Genomic DNA, 23,355 nt, shown 5'->3' with positions numbered 1-23,355 from the left:
AACTTTAACCTCTGCTATTCTTAGGGATGGAAATAAAATGGTTTCTACACGGCAACTGCTAATATTAGTGGTTCTGAAAAATGCTTACATAAGCCTTGACAAATTAAATCCTTTTTGAAAATCGATGAACTTTTGAAACCTCTGGGACCATTTGAAACTGAGTTCCAAATTTTGCCAGAATGAGTTTTCCTTTGGGCTCTGTGATGGGGCTAGTTTTTGAAAATACCTGCTGTTTTGGCACTTTTGTCTCCAAGGACAGCAAAGGCAAAATCCATGTTTAAATCCATGGAAATCCCTGTTAATGAGCTTAGAATTTGGGAGAAAGAATGAGAGCTTATGAGAGCTTGGATGGGGCAACAGCAACCCTCCAGGCTGACTCCCAGCATGCTAAGAAAAATGTGTTTGTTTCATTTGGATTATATTTTCCATCTAAAGAATAAATCAATGAATGCATGATAGGAATCAATTATATCAATTGTACAGTAGGGGTGCTAAATAAAACACTTCAACCTCAGGAAATGCTAAACTTCAGATTGCACAACTGCTCCAGATCCAAACCTAATTATGTTGTCTCAAACAAGCCTAGGATGAAATGAGGTCCCTGCCTCAATAGTGAGATATGTGAATTTTGCCTCCTTCCAATGATTCTCTCCAAAATCTCCCTTTTTCAGCGGCCAATCGCAAATGCAGAGTCAGAAGCATACTATTAAGAAACTTTCTAAGTCATAAACTACACGTAATGACACACAAATGCTTCATTTTAAATGGATTAAAGCACATCAAAAGTGGCATTTCAGTTTCCCAAGCCTCCCACTAAATGCCAAGTTGCAGTCCCATCCTGCAGGAAACTAAAATTATTTTTAAAGCTCATAAACATCCTTCCACAACGTCAGGAGTTCTTTTTGACTTTACGGTGGTATTTTGCTTGACTATATACCAAATAGCTGGACTATAACAATTCTGAGTTCAAGCATGTGAAACTTGCATCTAAATCAATTTTTTCCCCCCTGAATTATTCAAAAACCACTACACAAAACCTGGTATCAAAATAGAGCGGAAGACGAGAAAACAGAAGAGTGGAGAGTGTCTAGGATCACAAGTAAATAATGATAATGCAGTCGGTTTAATACAAAATACAGCAGAAGATATTCTGGAGAGCATGTGCATGATGGTGTGAACTAAACTGTTTACATGAAAGATTAAAGAAGATGAAGATATTTCAGGGAGTGGGAACTGCCAATGTCAAAGTCATAGAATATTAAAGAGCAGAGTCTAAACTGGATGTTTGATTTTTGACCACTTAGCTACATCGGTGGCATCTGTTTACGCTGAAAGAAATGGAGCAGCTTTAGAAAGTAAAAAATTACAGATATATTGTATTTTCTTGGACCATGGACATTCTAGCATGTATCTTTCCTTAGATTTTTAAATGGAGAATTTCCACATTTTCTTTTCTTTGTTATGAGGAAAAGACACTTTCCTAATTTTTAAGAAAAGGCACATGCTTGAGGGAGACTGTCCTCCACACACACAGCTGCCTACACAAAAGTAAAAAAACATTGCAAATGCTCAGGTTAATCTACATGCCAGCCTAGTTTAATGTTGGATCATTAGGCAACTGGTCATTTCCTATTACAAATGATTCACTTTGCCTCTGAGTGGGATCACAGTGATGTTAAACACAGCACAGAACACATCAGGGATTCCATCTGAGAAAGAAATCCAGGATCTGTCCTTCTGCTTTTATTTGTCTTGTAGGTGTTGCTCATTCATTTTTCAAAGCATATTTGTTGTGATATCACGAGCATGCCCAGTGGCGGAAGATAAAGGAAGGCAAAATCAAAGTGACATTGAGCAACTCTACACACTAAGCTTTGATGCAGAAACATATTGTTTGAAAATATTTGGTGTGCAGCAGGTCTGTCAATTAGAGCTAATTATTTTTCTCTGATCAGGAAGAATGCAATCTTGTTTTAGGCAGGTTTCTTTGAAATGTACGTCTTTTATATAACTTCATCATAGGAAAATACTTCTTCCAAATTACTTCTTTTCTGGGCTGCTTAGCTATTGACTCAAATTGTCTGTGTTGAGTAGTTCTCTGTGCTTTGATAATTAACTTTTGATCATTACTGAATTTAGCAGCTCTAGTCAGATGTGTTCATAGCCATCCTCCTCAACTATTTCAGTGTTCATCGCCTTTAATCTTTGAACAAAATGATCTCATTGAGTCTCCATCATCCTCGCTACTCAGTTAATAATTCCTGTTTCTCATCTTCATGACTGAGTTTGATTTGTTTTAGACTTCATGCAAGCTTTTGATTATTAATTTAAGGTATTTCAAAGACAAACATGTTTTAAGAGTTATTTTTTTTAATCTTATATTTTTTTTATCTAGGCCTTTACAAGTAAGAAACTGGTTTTAACTTCGCAATGATTCCTAAACTTTGTGTATTAAAAGCACTATCTAGAAACAGAGCAGGTAGAAGGTCCCTAAACCATGATATATGTGCCCTGAGTGAGAGATGATGCTGCAAAAGACTGGAATGAATTTGGACTGGTATAATGTAATATTCAATGGGTGTTAGGAGAATTACATCATGGGACCTTTGCTAATTTTGAGCTTGAAAACATGCATTAAAATAATTTAGGATGATTAGAAAATGGAAGCCAGTGTGAACTAGACAATCATTCTACTTTAATTTGTAATTTTCTTCTGATTTCTTTTTTTTAACAATTATGGCCTCTCCATAATTGTGCTTCTGCTCTCTGAGACCTTATTTCAACAGCTGACTCCAGTGTTGAATAAGAAGGAAGAAGATGAAAATACATGGAAAGCAGTAAGACAGAGACTATTTGCCCAGGGATGTTTTACTGTGATTTTTGTAGCTGTGAATGACTCCTACCTCTACACCTGATTTTAGTGCTAGTTGTTTTACCATTAGTTGAGAAACCAGCTATATTGTGCTTTCCTGTGCTTTCTGCAGAGTGGATTAACCCATAAACTTATTTTGTTAGCAGGTATTTAATTATTACACAAAAGATTAAACATGGGAATAAGCAAAAACTGCTTACAGATTGTGCACAAGGACTATAAAATGGGAAAAATCATGCTTTTCCTCATTCCTAACAATTAGCAGACTGGCTTTTGGATAGAATGAACCAGAAAAAGTACTCCAGTCAGCACAACTTTCATACATCACAAAACTCTGATGAGAATGAACTGATAAGAGGATGGCCCAAAAAAAAAAAAAGTGACATAGTTGGTATCTGCAAAAGGCAAATTATATTTTTGGTGAAGTATTACAAAGGAAGTGTCTGCTATCCAAAGGAAAAAATATTTTCCACTGCACAACTGAAAATCCAGGATTTTCATGGAAAATTGTTTGATTTGGAGAAATTGAGATTAGACAAAAAAATTATTTTAAAAATGCCTCCTCACCCTCTTAATCCAGAGGCACTGATCAGCCACCTAAGGCAATTGCCGAGCCTCAAGGGGTGTCTTAGGGCAAGACAGATGACACTTCCTGTCACTGAATGTATTGACAAAAGGAAGGCCTTCATGCTTCAACTTTTTCCCTTTTTTCATGCTGCAAATCTAACTCAGGTTTATCTCCCAGTTTCTAACCAGCTCTGCCTGGGTGAATAGCCAAGTGACTCTACACAAGTAAGTTTACCATCCACCATGCTGTTCTCCTGTCCTGTAGGTATAGAAGAGACTCCTCAGAGACTCAGTTCAACAACACAATAAAAACAGAGATGCTTTCCACATTAGTTGAATTATATATGTAGTTATATATATCTATATATCTATAGCTCCTTGTAGAGTATTATTTGTTTTGGAAGTTATACCATGCTCTTATCCATACACAATGCCCCATCTATGACCCTAAGTAACAAACCCAGAACCACGACCTTCCAACTCCACTGCACTGGGCTCTGATTCTGTAATAACACAGTGCTAAATACAACTTCCTGTGGAGGAGGAGAACACGGTGTGTAGCAAACAAACCACCCAGGACTCTGCTGAGAATCAGAGAGCCCAAACCCAAGGGCTGACAGATCAGTATGTTCATAAATATGTGTGTTGTGTTCCTTGTTTTTTTTCCTTCTTCACTTGTTTGGTTACACTCTCCTCTACCTGTCCCCTAATGTCAACAGAGGAGATTGTATTTCTTTCTTGCTAATTGCCTTTGACATGTAGTTGGCAACCTTGTATTTGAGATTCTGTGTGTGATGTTTCGATTCTGTCTCATCTCGAGGACAAAAAGCCCAACAACACTGCATCCAGGACCAAAAACAATGGAGAAGATACTCTCCTTCTTATGTTATAATTTTAGAAAATAAGCATTTTTCCTTCAAAAGTCAAATACGTGGGATGGATCAGCTAAAATCCATTTTTTTGAAACATCAAGTCACCAAGCATGTGGTACCCACAAATCAGAACGGTTCATTGAACTCTCGCTGTGTGTGAACCACAGAGAGCTCCTCATCTTTGCTTTGAGCAATGCAGTAACCTTCATGGCTTCACAGAGAGATGCTCAGGAATACTTGAAACACTGGAAATTTCATTTCAATTGTTGTAGTGGAGGCTGGGCAAAATGAAAAACAGAGTTTAAGTGACCAAATCTAAAACAGGCTGTCTGTGGTTTAGGAGTCACCTTCATCCCTGATGTAAGCAAAATGCTTTTAATTGAGCACCACAGATATATTTGGGCTTCTGTCAGCATTTTTTCCAAATCCCTGTTTTCCATCAGGCCAATGGTGGAAATCAAATTAAGGAAGTGTGCAACGAAAAATCTTAACCAATGTCTCATGAAGAAGATTTAAATGCTCCCACAATACTATTTGATTTGGTCATTGCAGAGTTCTGTGGCAGAGAACAGCACTCCTGGCTAGAGCTTGGCCTGATTTTTCATAAGAATTGTTTTATTTGGAAAACAATGATACATCCCTCATGACAGAAGAAGTTGGGAATATAGTACTGAATGGTCCACATTTAAGAAAAAAAAATCAAAATTGAAATTCTGGTCTGAAACATCATTTCCTAGTAAATAATTTGTTACAAATTGATTACAAATGACCAAGGCTTAGTGGATGATAATCCTATTGTGAAAATATAAAGGATCTAACTGGGAACAAAACTCAGTATTTGTCATCATCTTATTTACTTATGATTTTTCTAAAATGTGTGTTTGGTTCAACTCTCCAGATGGCTAATAAATAATAAAAAAATCCATTATTTGTCGGGTTTACTCCATAGTCGCATTTCAGCATGTTAATTGCATGATTAAAAAATTGAGGAGGCAAAAGAAACACAGAAAAGATCAGGAAACATTTATAAGAGAAACAAAAAGTCTTCTCTAAACTCCTTCAAGAAATAAGCAGCAAAAGGCTTGTTTCAAAGAATATCCTGTGACCTTACTGTCCAGCTGCAGACAGTCACAACAACCTGTGTGTTCTTCAGTTTCCCAGTTCTAGCAGGAGAATAATCCTTTGTATCCCTGAAACTTAACCTAAACAGGGATGATATTCTGCAGTCTTATAATTACAGTGTGTAAATATAGACAGATAGATAGATAGATAGACAGACAGATGCACCAGGTGTACTTTTAGAATGTAATATCCAATTGTTAATTTTGCAATGTTCATATAACTTTGCCAAAATGGAAAGTAGGACAGGCAGACACCTCAGAAACAGCTTATCCGCAGTTTATGCCCTTAGATTTTCCTTTGTGGTAAAGGCCTTTATCTCATTCCTTTGGGAGTCCAACCATCCTTAGTCTTCCCTCCACTCTAAACAAATGAATAGTTCCCTAGACCTGAGAAGCAAAAGGGCAGAGTCACAGAGTACCAGGAGTGGCAGTGAACTGATGGTGCTACTGTTCATCCTGCCCATTTATTTCCTGCACAGTACTAAAGACTTTAAGGATTTTAATTTATACTGAACACTACATCTACACTGAATGTTAAATCTATTACAAGCAGGCAGCAGAGACAACAGAGGCAAACCCACATGAAATAACTCTTTGCTGACCTTGGTCCGGTTTAGTACATTGCTCAGATGACTTAGCCAATTACTAAATTGCACAGTTCCAAAAATTATACTTAATAGTATTGCCATGAAATTGGTAATTTTGTAAAGCAGGCACACACTCCATGAGAGCACCCTGCTCAAATCAATTGCACTGTCTCACAGTGGTCCTGACCTGTCCCTGTGCACAGGCAGATCTGTTCTGGGAAGATTCATCCTGCCAGCACAGAACGGAGCACCTCCAACCCCAGTAAACCTTGCAGTGGCAGATGAATTTATCGTAAGAAAAATTAAGGTGTTTAGTTTCCATTACTGTTCTCCTCCTGGAATACCTCCAGGGGAGATCAACTTTCACTTCTTCTCCCCTTATTCTGGTTGACAGAAGCTAATTACTGGATTTATCATGCCCTTTTCAGCACCTACTTTACACTTGTTCTGGCCACCTATGAGTTCCTCCTTTAACCTTCTGCAATCCTCCCTGTCTCAAACCCAGCACTAGCACTATCCTCTACTGGTGTAAAAAACTCACAGGAATTCAGATTCTGAAGTTCACAGATGGTTGCTCCGGCTTTTACAGAAGAGTGACACTGCAGATGGCCAGTGTAAGAAAGCCAGACACATTCTTTACCAAAATGCTTCAAAAGACATTCAAGATAACAATCACACTCTCCTTTTGAGGAGAAAAGGGAGATAAATGTGTCCTGTGGGGTCAGATTAGTGAGTGTTGAGCACTGAGAGGGCTTGCAGGTATCACAGACTTCACGTTTTTTTTACAGGACAGTGTGGCCAATCCTGGCTTTTCTCTCAACAACAATGCTGGGGTTGATCAATTATCTCGCTGCTGCCTCTGCTTTGTTGCCAAAACAATACAGGGCTTTTGCATAAGTAGCATACACAGCAAGGGATCCTGGGGAAATGTATTTCCCTCCAACCTTATAATAAAAACTCCTCCACAAAAAATTGTGTGCACAACTATGCATACACACAGAGAGTACACGGCCCATCCTGCAGACTGAAAGCTGCATCTTCCTCCTCCCTCTCAGTCCAGAAAGGCTGGCAGATCTCCAGGATCTGGTCCTTCCAGCTGTACTGAGGAACAACCTCTATTTAACTAGTGACAGAGGCATCAGGGGTGTTTAAAGCTTTCCTTGAGGAGAATGATGTCTTACAGTGTGGCTGACAGAGCTTGGCAGCTTCAGGCTGGTATCATGAAAAACAAAGCCAAGAGCATCACCTGTTAGAGAGAGCACTGAGGGGCTATGGAGTGCCTGCCTGTGTGGCAGTGAGGAGAGGACTTCTGGAGAATGTATCATGTAAAACTTCCTTTTAACTAAGGCATTGAATTCCCACTTTGTTAGGGCTGCCTGCCTGCCTGCCTGCCAGTATTTCCTTTTCGTGTATTGTCTTTTCTACTGTGGTGGAGGGTTTTTGAGCCTCTGAGCTGCCAGTGTCAACCCATGGCAACCCATGGAAAAGGTGAGTTGGTGGGAGGGATGGAGCTGCTCCAGCTCCTGGTCTGGGCAGCTGCTGCCCCAGAGCCCAGGTAAGAGCACGGCTGCAGCCTGCAGGGGCAAACTCCTTCTTGTTGATCTGTAGTACTGTGCACTCTACAGCAACCATTTTTTCCTGAGGGCTGTATTAATCCCCTTCCTCACTGATGGATGACCTCCACAATAACAACATGTGTGGAAAAAAAATCACATGTGATTCTGTGAATTTGAACAAGTTAAAAGCTTTTGATAACACTGTGTATTTTAGTGGCGTGCAGTGCTTTTTGCAGAAAGCTCAGCCCAGATCTCAGAGTGGTTACTGAAAGCTTCTGCTGATAATAAACAAATGATATGAACCTACATCATTACCATGTGAATTATAACCTTAGACATGTCAGTCATCAAATCTCTTACTTCCAAAGATTTGCCTAACAGAAGCTGGAGTATTAACTTACACAGTTGATGATACATTGTCGTTTCAATTAGTGTTGTTCAACTAGTGTTCAAATCAAAAATAATTTGAATACCAATTAAAATGGACTGAGGTGGCAAGGAGGGATATATATGCATGAAAGGATTTTTCATGGTTAAAGACTGACAAGGTTGGAGAATGACTGTATTATCCTAATAGTTTTTGTTTTCATTAATGGCTTAAAGAAAACATTTCCCTACAATTATAAAACGTGACTGCAGATCTTAAACACTGGAACGTGTGTTCTTTATCAAAACACATGCTGCTGTGGCTACAACTGATGCTGCACCTCTCTGGGATTTCAATGGAACCCAATGACAGATAAACTGTTTACATTAAAAGACTCTATCAAAGTTATTTTGCACCTAGTTTCATCCTAATCCATCTGATTTTTCTATAGCTTTGACAAGATGACCTCTCTCACTGTGTGTGCAGTATTGATGTCATTACTGAAGAGCTGTTCTTCAGCCTTTCTGCTGATAACAAAGTAAATGGAAACACAGAGAAACCTTGGGGAGGTAAACAGCTCGTACAGGATGCAGCTAAAAAGTGGGAAAAAATACAACAGGAAAGGATATCTATTGTTACAAGGAAAGTGGTCACTGTCGCACTTCAAAAAGTGTTTACGTGATATGATGAAGGCATATTATGCCTTAGAACTTCATAAACTTTTAAAAAAATTAACCTGAAAGCTCAGCAGGCATTTTAAGAATTCAAAGCTCAGCCTATGGCTGATCACCTTTTCAGACTCAGATACTAAGTCAAACATTTTGAATGGAATTACCTAATATTAACCTAGCAAAAAAGAATTATCTTTGTGTAAAATACAAATGATAGAGCAGGGCCATGAATTACATGCATGTCTTCTGTTTGTAGGGTTATTAAAGAAGTGGCAATAAAGTGGTAATTACTAAGAGAAGGAACAGAAAAAATCAAATAGAAAAGAAAAAACATCTTATTGATTTGTTTTGCCAAAACTACTATACACATAAAATACTGAAAATGGAGCAGTTCTGTAACTAGTATCAAAGTTTTTTTGGTTCAAAAACACACAGAACGCTAGCAATGTGCTTTAAATTAAGTACACATTTAAAAGGTTAACAGGACTATTCCTTAGGCAGAAGAACAAAGAGGAGCTGGTTAAAGAAAATTGGGTACACTACAGCTACTTAAAATACTGTATCCAGGCACAACTCATTTGGATGCCTTTGAGCTCAAAGCTAATTTGAATTATACAGAGGTGCTTTAGAGAACAAAAATACTAACCTGTGTTTTATCTGAGCTCTTTTAGCTGAACTGAGCTACTAATTAAAAACCTTCACTACTCTTCCTAATTTCTGATGTATTTTTTTAACAGAGTAATGAAGCCATCTAAAAGCCCTGCCCTTCCTCAGAGAAGAGTGTTAACATTAGCATCTCTGAAAGGCCTTGCCATCTATTGGTTTTAATAAAAGCATGCCTGTCATCTGCCTGGACTGCATCTTTTGTAGCCAATCTGAGCATACTCTGCAATAGGACTCCTGAATGCAACACTGATGTATGTTCCAACCTTCCTCTCAGTGACAATACCACAAGAGTTTTCAAACCAGGCAATGCTTAAATGTAACAGTATCTCTCAAATAATACATTAAACAGATGTGTACTTGGTATAAATACGTGACATAAAAATCTATTGAGTTGGTCAGTGTGCATATTAAAAACCATTCAAGTAGGTCAAATTGTGGATAACTTAAAACTTTAAAGACAGCAATTTTAATAAAACTGTCAATACAATTTTCTTTGTAAAAACATTTGACACTGATTATGCCGCTTATATTGAAAGAGAAACACAAGGTCTGTATCTTTAGATCTTTTATTGAACTGTGAGCACAGCATCAATAACTGCTTCTCAGCTGTAAATGAAAATTGATTCCAGATCTAACCCATCGTTTTCTGTGTGTCTTTAATCTTTAATCCCAAATCATCCACAATGAGACATAAGAACCAGCATTTTGTCTATGGGACAAAGCATGTGTCATATGGCCACCTCCAGAGTGTCTGCACTGAAGACACTGTGGGTTGTGTTTACATGTGTTAGATGCAGGTGGCAAATGAGTGTCTCCTTGCAAGGCCCAAAAAGTGGTAACAGGAGTTTGCAGCTGGGGTGGAGTGACTGTAACTTGCCTCACGCTCTATCTGCAATGATCGATATGGTCCAAAGCTTTACAGACCTGAAGACTGAAGGGACCTGCAATGAACATCTCACTGGACCTCCTGCATGTCACAGCCCAAAGAAATTCACTTGACAACTTCTGCATCAGGCCCACAACTGCCAGAAGGCTAACAGGAAAATAAACCCACAAGGTTCCTATGCAATTTGCAGCAGTTTGGCACTAGTAGGTTGGTTTTCCAGTCAGCTCTTACTTGCTGAAGCCTCTTAAGCCCTCTGGGATGAAATTAAAGTGTACAGCCTCCTTTCAGGAATCTTTTTCTTGGTGATATGTTGCTAGGCCATCATCATGTGTGCCTCAACCAAAAGAGACCTAACACTTATACTAAGGAGGGTTCTCCAAATCGTGTTTATAACTTTTAGGAGCAATTTCCAGTTATTCTAAATTAGGTTTGAAAGGTGAATGCCAAAATTCTTAGTTACATCACTGACTGGAGCTATCATGTGTGTTGTGTTTCTCCTCAGCAGTGGGGAGAAAAGGAAGATGTTTAACACCTGAAAGAGTGTGAGGCCCACGGACCCCTAAAGAACTGCAGTACAGTTCATAAATAAGGTGCTTGTTCATACAAGTGAGGGAGGAAGACAGAAGAGCTTTGTTTCTTGCAGCAAGTTCCTAACAATCTTCCACCATGACAAATGGACTACTAGTAGTCTCAGAAGACAGGCTGATAGATCAAACTCTCTCCACATACTGTAGACCTTCACTAAAAGTTGAGATCAAAGTGCATCTATGGATCAGTGTCACTACTGCCCTGCCATGTAAAATATGAAGGGTCCCTAGCAATTCTCAAAGGACAAATCCTAGAGTTCCCTACTGACCACTGCTCTCAAAGAATTTCAATTTCCTTGAAGCAAGAGTAGAAATCAAGGGAACAAACTTGATTTTTACCTACTGTTTTTATTAACAAAAATGAGTAAATGCTAGCTCATGTTTCACATTGGCTGCCAGCTTATAGCAGAAAGAAATCATAAAGACTGTAAAGACAACGATTCCATTTCCTTATAGAAACGCTGCATAAACTGTTAGAATGGTTTTGAGCTGAGAGTTTTAATCTTTTCTCTCCTTGCCAGAATGGCAATGGAGCTGGGAAGGGCCTGGAGCACAAGTCTGATGAGGAGCAGCTGAGGAAAACAACAGTAACTGCTACCCGATAATATATTTCTATTTCTGTATTTTAGGCATCTCAGTATCACAATGTCATTTTGCAGGACTATTTGGGCAAATTTCAAGTAGATCAGGAAACCTGAAGGTGCCATAAACCAGCAGGTTTGCACAACAGCACGTTGCACAAGTACAGGATTTTGACCCTTTGGTTTCAGATGAGAGTGCAAGTCTAACTCAGTGCTAAAAAATACTGACTTGTATGAATAAGGGGTCAGTTTTCACCAGAAGGTAAATCTTTCCTGGCATGATCCTAAAGGATGGATTAGGTAGGGTGAAGGAGAACATTTAGGTGGTTTAAAAATAAATAAGAAAGAAAGACTCACTTATTGTTAACATTTCCCAGACTGAACAGATGATCCTATGCTGAATTATAGCATTACTTTCCTCTCTATTGCAGAAATTTAAACATTTGAGGCTATTGCATATATAAAGTCAAATGAAGGATGAATTTAACCCAAAGTTTCATTTTTCTTCTGATAAGAATTTTGAGAATATGAATTTAAACAGCATTCTTTCCCAGTATTATCCATAAATATTTATAAAGTGGGAAGCATAGAGAATGACATGAGCCAGTTTTCTGAAAATGATTCTTCATTAACATCCCAAGTAGGTTGAAAGACTTTCAGTATTGATTTACAGCTACATGCTGAGGATTTTTTGCTCTCACAAATGGGAATCACTGGACTACTGGCTGTGGACTCCCAACCCTTTACTCACTGACTGGAACAAAAACTTATGGACCCAATCTTCTTGTGTGCAATTGTATAAACGAATTGCAAAGCACAAGCCAATTCTGTAGTTGTCTTTGTGGTCTGATGGAGTCATTTTACACCCACTTCCAGAAAGCTTGTCAATTCAGAAATTGAGTGCAAAGCAAGTGAAGGCTGTTCCCTGGTTAACTTAGTACCATGGAGGACAGAAATTCAGAACACATTGGCTGACACGGGTGATGCCACGTGTGGGCTCTAATTCCAAGGTTAGTAAGACATGTTTTGGTTTCGTTTTCACAAACTTTACAAACAAAACTGCCCAAATGCATTCCTATTTGAGAATAAGCTTCCTCCCATGGGAAGGAAGCAAACAAGATTTTAGATAATGGATTCTGCAGCACCCCAAAATGCTTTTGATGCAAATATAGTAAACCAACACACAATCAGATGCAACCAATGAAATAACTGTCAGATTATAAGGTCTGTGCTTTTATATCAGGTGTATTTACCTGTTCATTGTCATCTTCATCACTGCTGAGTTTCAGATCATCCTCAAGCATTCTGAAAAAGAGGAGAGACAACACAGAATTACATTTAATGAATTAACTTGACGTACAATGGGCTAAATCTACACCTCAGCAAAGTCAGAGGAAAAGTTCTCTTTCAATTCAACACAAGTAAAATCAGACCTGTGGTAAGTAAACTGATGAATACTCCATGTATGTATGTATTAGTCCTTATGTGTGGTGCTAGGGAAGAGCAAATGACTTTCAGACTAATCCATCATGAAGTTTGGCAGTCAGCTCCTCTTTCATGTCCTCTTCTATTTGCACATTGTCTCACAGTGATTAGTCCATATATACCTATGTGTATTTCTAAATCCAGAGGGAAAATCAGCTCTGGGGTTGCTAAAAACTGAGAAAAAGTCATCCATGTTTCATTCTCAATTAAGGGCACCACTAGTTTTCTTTGAGAGTGGTATCAATCCCCACCTTACCAAACTGGGAATGCAGAATGGAGAACAGCAGGAGGAGGAGGTGCTTGGTTGAGGTTTGATGGGACCTCACAGTTGTTAGTATCCAAAGGCAAACATTTTCTAAGCTAGGAATCTGATGGTTCATATCCCCATTTTTACCTACTTATTTTATAATACAGAGAAATCTCACAGGACTGCTCCCTGCCCTTGGTTAAAGGGGAAGGATATTCCTAAAAAATGTGGCTGCCCCTATAGCTCTTTCTTTGGCAGAAGAAAGAGTTGAATAATGTACATTACCACATTACCACCCATATTACTTGTCTTTTTTTTTTTTTTTTTTTTTAATCCAACACTTTGGTATGGAAAAATACACAGGGTAAGAAACCATATTATTTGCTGTTACAGAGACAGAAAAGGTCTTTTCTTTTGAGGCCTGTCAACCTGAAGAGACATAGCTAGCAGTCACCAAATACACTCCTGTACAGCTTCCCACATATTCGTGCTTTTATCTAGTGGTCCTCCTCAGAGCTGATATTCCTTGGGCACACTTGTACCTCACACCCATCTTTTCACCCTGACAAATTGTCTTATCACAGAATGACGTGTGAATGAATCAGCACATCTCACCCAGCTGTGACAGCCACTAAAATTGCGGAGCTCCCTTTCTGCCATCCTGAGCTACTTTAACCCACGGCAGGAGGCTTGCAAATTGCAATTATTGTTTCCTTTCTGCCTTGATGGAGACTGAAGTCTATGATTTTTTATTGTTAGCCTTTAAATAACTGTAGCAATCAATGGATGCTCTGTTAGGAAGTTTTTTTGTTTGAGGACTACGAGTAAATCACGGAAGCCTCCTGATACAAGGAATTTTAAAGAGGAGGCAATAATCCCGATGTGGAAATATCAGAGTAGTTGAAGCCCTGATGGTGATCTTAAAAAAAGAAAGTGAAGGAGATCTCTAAACCAGTTTGTAAGTAATCTGTCTTCCAGTGACCTCTGTTGTCGGGCAGCCCAGTGGTTACAAAGTATCTGGACACATAACTACTAGTCATTAACATCCTGATAAATGGCCAGTGCCTCCATGTAATATGTGAACCCATAAAAAAATCTTCTAAAAGCCAGGATTTGTGGTGGGTTGACCTTGGCTGGACGCCAGGTGCCCACCAAAGCTGCTCTATCTCTCACCTCCTTGTCCGGACAGGGGAGAGAAAACATAACAAAAGGCTTGTGGGTCAAGATACAGGCAGGGAGAGATCACTCAGCAATTACCATCACAGGCAAACCAGACTCGATTTGGGGAAATCAATTAGAAAGACTGGCAACTAAATCAGCGTAGGACAAGCAGAAATAAAACCAAATCATGAAACACCTTCCCCATGTGCTTCCCTTCTTCCTGGGCTCAACTTCACTGCCAATTTTCTCTGCCTTCTCATCCCCATTGGTGCAGGGGGATGAGGAATGGGAGTTATGGTCAGCTCATCCCACTTTGCAGGTGGATCTGCTCCCCTGCGGACCCCCATGTGCTGCAGGGGCACAGCTGCCCCACCATGGGCTGCACCACGGGCTGCAGGGGAATCTCTGCTCCGGCTCCTGGAGCACCTCCTTCCCCTCCTTCTGCACTGACCCGTGTGCTTGCACAGCTTTTTCTTTCACATGTTGACACTCGTCTCTTCCAGCTGCTGTTGCACAGCGTTTTTTCCCCTTTTTTCAAATCTGTTATCTCAGATGTGCTACCATGGGCTCGGCCTTTGCCAGCTGTGGGTGTCTTGGATCTGGCATTGGCTCTGTCAGACACGGGGGAAGCTTCTGGCAGCTTCTCACGGAAGCCACCCCTGAAGCCTCCCTGCTACCAAAACCTTGCCATGCAAACCCAATACACTATTTTTCAGGAATTATTAATCTTTACAGGCCTAGACTTTGCTGATGAACAGAAACTTTTAATGCTGTTTATCTAGCAGACACATCCATTTGTTTCCCCAGAGCCAATACTTGCTGTGCCATTCTCAATGTATCACTGTACCTCGATCTATCCACAGTCCCTGATTGTTATCTGCAAGTCTCATTACACCAGAAGGACAATACCCCCAGGAAACCGACATCATTTTCATACAGGACTATATCATTCTGACTCTTAACTCTAATTCAATTCTACACTCCTACTTTTAAACCTACATCTCACTTTAATGTGTAAATTATCCACTGCTTTAAAGCAGCATTGCTAGATAATGCACTCTATTGTTATATATTAACGCAGATCTAAGAGGATCTCTTCATGGATGAAACCCAAAGGGTGGTGTGTGGTTTTTTTCTTTCAGCTATTGGGTGGTTGGGGTTTTTTTGTTGTTGTTGTTGTGGTTTGTTTTTTTTTTTTTCATTTGTTACATGTTAAATTCCTTTTTGACATACCCTGGTAGAAATAAACCAAAAAGGACGAAAGAAATTCCATATTGGATAAATGGAAAGAACAAAGAAGAAAACATAAAAAAGATAAATAGATACACTTACTAAACTAACCCTACAGCCATCCGAAATGGCTGATTAATAACTGTCCTCATACAGCCTCTACTGCAGACACTTTCTAACAAGTACAGTAAGCACAAGACATGTTTATTGAATATTGAAAAATATAAAATTGATATAAAACATGATTAGTAGGAAGGACAACTGTTAGAGTTGGTTTCAGATAAACTAAATTTGCAGGATTTATGAGTTCCCTTCAAGAGACTAATGGATGTTTAGATGACTAGAGAGAGGGAAAAAATTGGATTTTGGTATTTCTTTAGCAGTTCCAAGCTTATCACTTGGAGTATATAATTCTTCTTAGCCTGTTCTGTTAAATGAAGAATATGTCATTCCATTCAGTTCCAAAACTCAAAGGTTAAACAACTAAACCACCCAGATTCCAAAATGCATCACACTCTCCTGGCAGATGGAATAATTAAAGACAAATTGAGTATTGTATCAACAATAAATATATGGTAGCCAGAGAACTGAGAGAATAAATTAAAAATACACAGTATGTGCAAATGAAAGTCGAATGCTGAAGATATCAAATAGCTTGCTCCCAGAGAACACTGGTTAGAAGAGGCAATATTTTACAGAACACAGAGGCCTAGATGGTCTTCCACAATTTTAAAATGTGCTTAATATTCTGAAGACATGGGTCACAGTAGCTTGTAGTGTTTAATGTTTCTATTAACTCTCATTTATAAGCAAGTAGCATCTCATTGCACTCAAAGCCCAATAAGGGGTTTTTAAGATTGCCAGCAACCTTAATCCAACATGACTATTTCACTATGATATCTAGACAGGTAACCCACTTCAGCCTCAAAGCCCCGAGACAGAAGAGCTCTGTATCTACAGCTCTCCGAGACACTGTCTGGATGGTCTGAACATGAAATTAGGCCCTCTTGAGTGAGAGATCCCTGTAAATACCATATGATCTATTCTGCTCTAAATAATTGTTCACCTCAGAAACACCCAGGCTGGAGATTACATAGTATATTTGTTACTAAGATCAGGACAGCTATTAATAAAGGCTAATTTGGTGGTTATGCTAAAATTACAATGAATACTCTAAATGAGGGCAAATCAAAGAGAAAACTGCCTGTATCAGAAAGCTATCTCTGGAGCTGTTATGAATTAATTTTATTTTCTATTCTTCTCTGACCCAGCTGACATTATTATTGAATATACATGTACTTGTTTGTCTTTTCATCCATAGCTAATGCAAAACACCACTTTAGGGAAAGAATGGGATTAAGTAGGATTTTTTATTTCATTATTAGAGCAATGCCATTTACTATAACAGTTGAAGTTGTGTCAGCACATTCATAATCTATAATTTTCAGAGGTTTATAATTTGGAATGTGAAATTATTGCAAAGCAGAAACGTTGTGACAAAGCAACACATTTATCTGTGGTGTAAGTAGGGGCAATCTCATTGACTGACTACAATACCCACTTCCTCCAGGGATGAATTGGCTCCCAAAGCAGATTGTTTCTACATTACAAATTTAGCTAGACAAATGGCTGAATGAAGGTTTTTTAGGATGATTTCTGTAAAAGTCTCGCTAGAAATAGTAAGAACAAAATATTGTTTTTAGGAGCCTTCAATTTGAAGCAGGCCTCAGAAGATTATGAGATGGGCAAAAATCAGAATGAGCTATTTTTATAACTTTTTGGCATAATAAGCTTTATCTTCCCTCTTAGACTCTTTGCACATTTTCCAAGAATCTAATTAAAAAAATATGCCACGATAATAAACCAGTTTAAACATCATCAGTATCTGTTCATAATTTGTATCTGTTCTCTTAACAGACCATGTCAAACGATTACACGAGTCCCACCATGGCTTCTGTTTCTCTGGGGGACAGACTCTGTTTTTTATATGGTTTTCCTGTCCATGTTCAGCTTGAATGAGTCACGGAGTCCCTCGCCACTCCCAACAGTTGTTACAGCATGAGCTACTCAGATAAAATATAATTTTAGACACATTTTTTCATGAATACTGAGCAAGTGGGCAAAGCTGCAGAGCGAGATGACCTCGGACTTGATGAGACTTTTGGGGTGACTGGAACAGGTTTTCCCACTCATCAGTGCTGGCAGTGGCAAAGGCAGCAGAACTTCCAACTCAGCTCTGGGGTTTGGGCTGAAATTCCCTGGGGTCTCACCAAGTTCAGCTGCACGAACACTGAAACAGGACTTGTAGCCCATCCCAACTGTGAAGTTCAGTAGGTGTTTTGTGAACACCAGACCTGATGGCTTGGGATCCTGTCAACAAGCAAGTGAGGATTTGATTAGGAGACACGAGATAATCCCCTCCCTGAAAAAGCACTACCGCAATACCACTCAATTACAGTTACTTTTATAGAAGATTCTGAACTTCTTAAAGGAACATTTAAACAGCTCAACATCCTCCTTTTGGTTTAACGTTTAACTTATTTAAATGCTTTTTACAAATGAATAAGGTCTGGACTGAGAGCAGACTTCTGGGAATGCTATGCATTTCTTCCTGCTCTGTTTGTGGAGAGCTGGGCTGGGAGTCCACCGTGTTTATAATAACATGTTTGGTGACATGGCTTCCTCAAGGAGAAGGTGCTTAAAAGGCAGTGTGAATAGGAAGGAAGGAGAACAGGCAATGGCATCCCATTCTTTTCTTGCCAGGTTTGCCTCTGGTAAAATGGGAATACAATATTCCCCTGCTTTTCAAAATATATTTATTATTTAAATATTTAGCTCATTTATTTTTGTAAATCTTTAACATTGTCCTTGCAACCTCAGTGGGGAAACCATGCCTTTGTTCCATTAGTGGGATAGGATGTTTTGCTTAAATTTGCCTGAAAAGAAAAGGCTGAAACTGTGACTAGTGACACAAAAGACACAACAAAGTGCTGCAAAGGAGAAGCAGTGCCTGGTATGGGAAGCTTATAGAGGATGTGGGTGCTCTTCAAGGAATGAATTCCCTCCTGCTTCAACCTTCCACTGATAGATAAGGACAATTTTAAATTGAGGTTTGTGTGCTTTAGATTGGAGCAGCATGTGCTACAACTAGTTATTCTGTTCGATATTAAAGACAGAGCTTAAACTGTTAGAGCAAATTTCACTCGTGAAACTTAATAAGACTTAAATCCAGAACAGGAAGGAATCAAATAAATGCCTTTGAGGTGAAAAAAGTAGTATATTGCCACCCTGAGCTAAGAAGCCCTTGTTACTCTTTTTTGCAGCAATACTGATGTGGAGGGAACACCATCCATACAAACAGTGACTAGCACTGAGATGCAACCTTTTCTACCCCTGAACTTTCATGGAAATAAGGCCATCAGTTCAACACAGTCTCTGCCGGTTCACCCTGTGGACTTCATAGAGAACTTGTTTTTCATTTTCCTAGTGCATTTCTCTGAGGTATATAAGGCTTCTCTGAGAGTGGTAATTCAAAAGGTATCATGCAAATGACAAACTGTATAATGGAACTCAGATGTATTTCAAGAATGTGTTGCACACACTGGAGCACAATTTTATCATTTATCAAGGGGAAGAGGGGGCCTGTGTGTGTGAAAACATCTAACAATAGATTTCCCCAGAGAAGTTCATAATACAGTGAGCAAAAAAACTGGGGAAATGAAAATAAATGGTAGAGTAATTCCAAAGGAAAAAAGAAGATCTTTTGTTTTAAAACATCCCATCGATAAATCTTGAAACTTGATATTCCTTCTCTTGCTGAAATGTGCAAGTCATCTTCAGATTATTTTCTCTCAGATGTTAGAGTTATGGTAAAAGAAAATCTCAGAAGATTAAATGGAATTTACAAGCACCATTTACCTTAATACTCAGGGCCTTTTATCCAGCAATTTTATACAGACTTAAATATAATTTATTAATTTTCCTTCTCCTCAGCCACCATTTTCTTTCACTACATTTTTGTCAATGATGAGGTTCATCTTCCAAATGCTTACTCACAGAAGTAACTTCTGCTCATTTAAGCAGTTTCAGTGGCCTGAATGGAGTTACTTTGCTTAAGGTATAGATCAACTCCTTAGTTTTTAAGATGAGACTGGATGTGGCACTTAGTGCCATGGTCTGGTAACCATGGTGGTGTTGGATCAAGAGTTGGACTTGATGATCTCAGAGGTCTTTTCCGACTCAGTTGGTTCTACAGTTCTATGGACTGAAATGGCCTCCCCTTAGAAAGAACTGAAGTCAGGTTTTCTGTCTTCACTGCAAAACAGTCTGTGAGCAATAGAGGTACCTGTTCTCCTCCCTCCCATGGGAGAAGGCAAACATTACCCTCCTAACACGATCAGCCTCCCTCTGGCCCAGCTGATGGAGGAAGATGTCTTGCTAAGACACACTCCATTTTGTGTTGTCACAAACTGCCTTAGTGTTCCTGGCACCATATCAGTAATTAGTGTAATTACAGCTGGTGAGAGAGAAGTAACCCCTGTGGTTATCTATTAGGTACCTCACAATTAGAGAGTGCACTTCATTACTCATCTCTCCGCATCATCTCTTAATTTCAAAAGGATTAAGCAAAATTAATTCTTTCACTAGAAGAATTTCTTTATCCAGCCATCCATTAATGTCTATGTATAAAAAGCTCTTCAAGGCAACTAAGATATTAAGTTGCTACTAAGTGCATTATAACTACTTGTTTGTTGACAGGCATTTTGTGTTTCATTAAAGCTAAGACAAGAACTTTGGAAGGAGGGAGAAACCTATTGCCAACTTTTATCTGTATATTATAAGCATAGATGGAAATCTGTATGTTTAGCAAGAATAATACTCTAGCATATCCAATAACTTCATATCTCTGTTGAGCTCCAATCCTGCTCCCAAACAACACTTCCAACAGAATGGGAGTAGAACTGGGTCAAAATATTTTAACAATGTGATAGGAAGTTTTAAAAAAAAATCACAAAAAGCAGCATCCTTACGTTTCAAGCTGGTGAGTTGATATTTTTGTCTTAATAACACTAATACCATCAGGTTTGCCTTCTACCCTAGAAAAGTGCAATCTCTATTACATTGTGTCTCCCTCACTGTCCAATGACTCTTCAGCACAACACATGACTGTTTGGCAAGGCCTGAGTATGCTGTATCATTGAAGCAAAAAGGGGGGGAAAATAGGGAGAAAAGAGAGACAAGAACAAAGAAAAGTATAGGTTTGGGAAAAATACAGGGAGGGACTTATAGTTTCTATAAATGCCAGTGTAAAATTTGTATTCTTTGAGTTTTTGAAGAATCAAAATGAGGAGCCCACCTTTTTTAGTGTGCCAAATTCTGCCATAGTCCACAAAGCTTTTACTATTTTCCCTTTGATGAACTGCAGTGGCTGATATAATTTTGGGTTCTGCTATTTATCAAGAGCACTATATAGTCCAAGAGCCATTTCTGTGATACATACTCATTTCCAATACATTCCACATGAAAAACACCTGCTTACTCCAACCATATTTGATTAAAACTGTCTCCTAGCAAGAGTACCAGTATTTTCTCTGGTAAACAAGCCTTCAGTTGGCATATTTACACATAAAGGCTATGGGAACTTAGCACACAGTTAAACAATGATTGATAATTCTACAGCAACTTGCAGAGGTGACTTTAAAAAATCATACCAGAAAATATATTAAAGAAAGTTGTTCAACAGGGGAAAAATAACACAGGACTGGCTCATCTATCCAATGTTATACAGTGCATATGGAAGGACATTAATTTTATTCATTGATAACATTCTTTTATTTTATTCCTTTTTAAATCTGGTAACAAAGTGAGTCCTTCAAGGAGCTGTTTGATGAGCTGTCAGTACCAACATGACATTTGCAAAAATCTTCTCTGTGCACTCTTTTCCCCTTACATAGACTAATCTCATATCTGAAGAGCAGAGCCCTTTTGTTTCTGCAGATTGCAAATGAGTTGCATCTGGTAAATCCAAAGCTTCAATAATCTGGTCTGGAGTGGAAGCAGTTTTTTTTGTTCATGTAAACCTTTATACTGATGTATTTTTGCGTCTCCTTCTGCCATTTGAACTATTTGTTTCTAATTTTGAACTGCTGTCTGCAAAGTTCAGTGCCACGGGGAGAGACTGCACTTCAGTGTTAGTGATAAGAATGACAGTGTGTCCTCAAGGCACTTCACAGAGACAGCACAGACTGAGATGAACTCTGTTCCTCTCTGGCAGGGGTACTGGGACTGCATGGAGCTGGGCACTGGGGTGATGAGGAAGAGAAACATCCAGCACTTGCTCTGAGATAAGGAGGCATTGCAGCTCACCAGTGACACCAGTCTGTTCCAGTCTGTTGACTGAAATGGCACCCACAGCCCTTCCACACCCGGCAGAACCTCTGCCTCCTGCTCCTCACTGCCCTGGCACAGTCCTCTGGCAGGACCTTTGGAGAACGGCGGTAATTTTCCAGTCTTCCTCCACAAGATGAATCTACTTTATCCACCCTTCACAAAAAAGGGTGGATCTGAAAAGCCGAAGGAGTCTCAGAGAAAGCTCTGAGTGAGCAAATCAGAGCAGCTGCCTGGAGTTTGGATGCTGAGAACAGGGTGCCAAGTAAATAAAAGGTTCAACAGAGGCCAATTTATCCCCAGTTCACAAATCATTTCCCTACTTAAAACTCTTTTAGCCATAACAAGGCCCAGCAACCTCTCAACTACAATTAACGTGAGAACTCCATAGTCTCAATTCCTTAACAAAGCATTTGAACAGTGTTCATGGCCAATAAATGTTTATGCCCTGAAACCAAACACAGGTACTGCTCGGTTACTGTGTCTGCAGAGGAGACACATCAGCTCCTATGGGTTCACAGCACTCTAATACAACATGGGAGCTTTTCACTCAGTTTTCATAGCTTAAGGACATATAGAAGGGAAAACTATTTTATCTAGTAAAAACTGTTTCTGCCTAGTATTAGGCTTATCAGAGTTTTCCAGCTTAAACTTGGATGCCATTGGGGTCACGTCTTGGTTAAGGAGACAGGGACAAAAAGAACAGAGGAAGACAGAGAAAGAAATGATTCTATTAAAATTCCATAAGAAGTACTAATAGGAAAGTGGAAAAGAGAAGGCAGAGGTGGAAGAAAAGGAGGTAAAAAATGCCAAAGGCAAACTAAACTCAAGTATCTCACGGTATTTTGTAGTATATGCACTTGTGCCAGCCTCGGTTTGGAGGAAGGACAGAAGTGATAGGAAAGGAACAGAGACATGGTCTCTTCTTCCTGATACAAATCAGATTTTTCTTCAGTAGAAACATCATTTTTTAACTGACCATTAGAAGAAATTTACTCTTATTAGAGTATATTTGCTGATGTGAGAAAATTTACAAACTCCTAAAATGAACTCAAGAGACCTTCAAAAGCACTGCTGGGATCTGCTCATCCCTTCACAGAAAGGATAAAGAGTATTTGGCAAGAAGCAAGTTGAAGGTAAAGCCTGCCAGTTTGTTTCACAACACTGGCCTCTAAAAAAGGTGTAACCAATGTCCTCTTGAGATAGTTCAGTGTGAGTGGGCCCTGATTAATCAGATGAGTGGAGGAACAGCAACAAAGACTCCCTGACAGTGATCTCAGGTTTAAAGGTGTTTTAATCCCTGGGGTCAATTAGTCTTCAAGAATGAACTATCGGGGATGAGTGTCCTGTAACCAGATAAAGGGGTCTGGCTTCTTAATTCCAGTGCAAATGAACAGCAACTTCATAAAACTGTAAAGTAATTAATTATTTACTTGTTCAAATAGAAGATTCAAGATCTTTCATAAAGACTGGTAGAGGGAGGTCTTCCAGTTGCAGATACTGCAAAGGCAA

The 23,355-nt window shown here is 39.1% G+C and overlaps 1 protein-coding gene across 1 annotated transcript in view; it reads right to left on the bottom strand.

Annotated features, from left to right (window-relative positions):
- Window positions 1–23,355, bottom strand: part of AFF2 (ALF transcription elongation factor 2) — a 302,951-nt gene that overhangs the window by 82,773 nt on the left and 196,823 nt on the right. Inside the window, exon 8 of the mRNA XM_064669750.1 lies at window positions 12,587–12,638. Coding sequence (XP_064525820.1) covers window positions 12,587–12,638 — 52 coding nt within the window. The remainder of the gene's footprint in view (window positions 1–12,586; window positions 12,639–23,355) is intronic.

This window comes from Pseudopipra pipra, chromosome 13 (assembly GCF_036250125.1).
Source record: "Pseudopipra pipra isolate bDixPip1 chromosome 13, bDixPip1.hap1, whole genome shotgun sequence".
Taxonomy (NCBI): domain Eukaryota; kingdom Metazoa; phylum Chordata; class Aves; order Passeriformes; family Pipridae; genus Pseudopipra; species Pseudopipra pipra.
The sequence above is the reverse complement of the archived record's forward strand: the minus strand, read 5'-3'. Positions and strand labels throughout refer to the sequence as shown.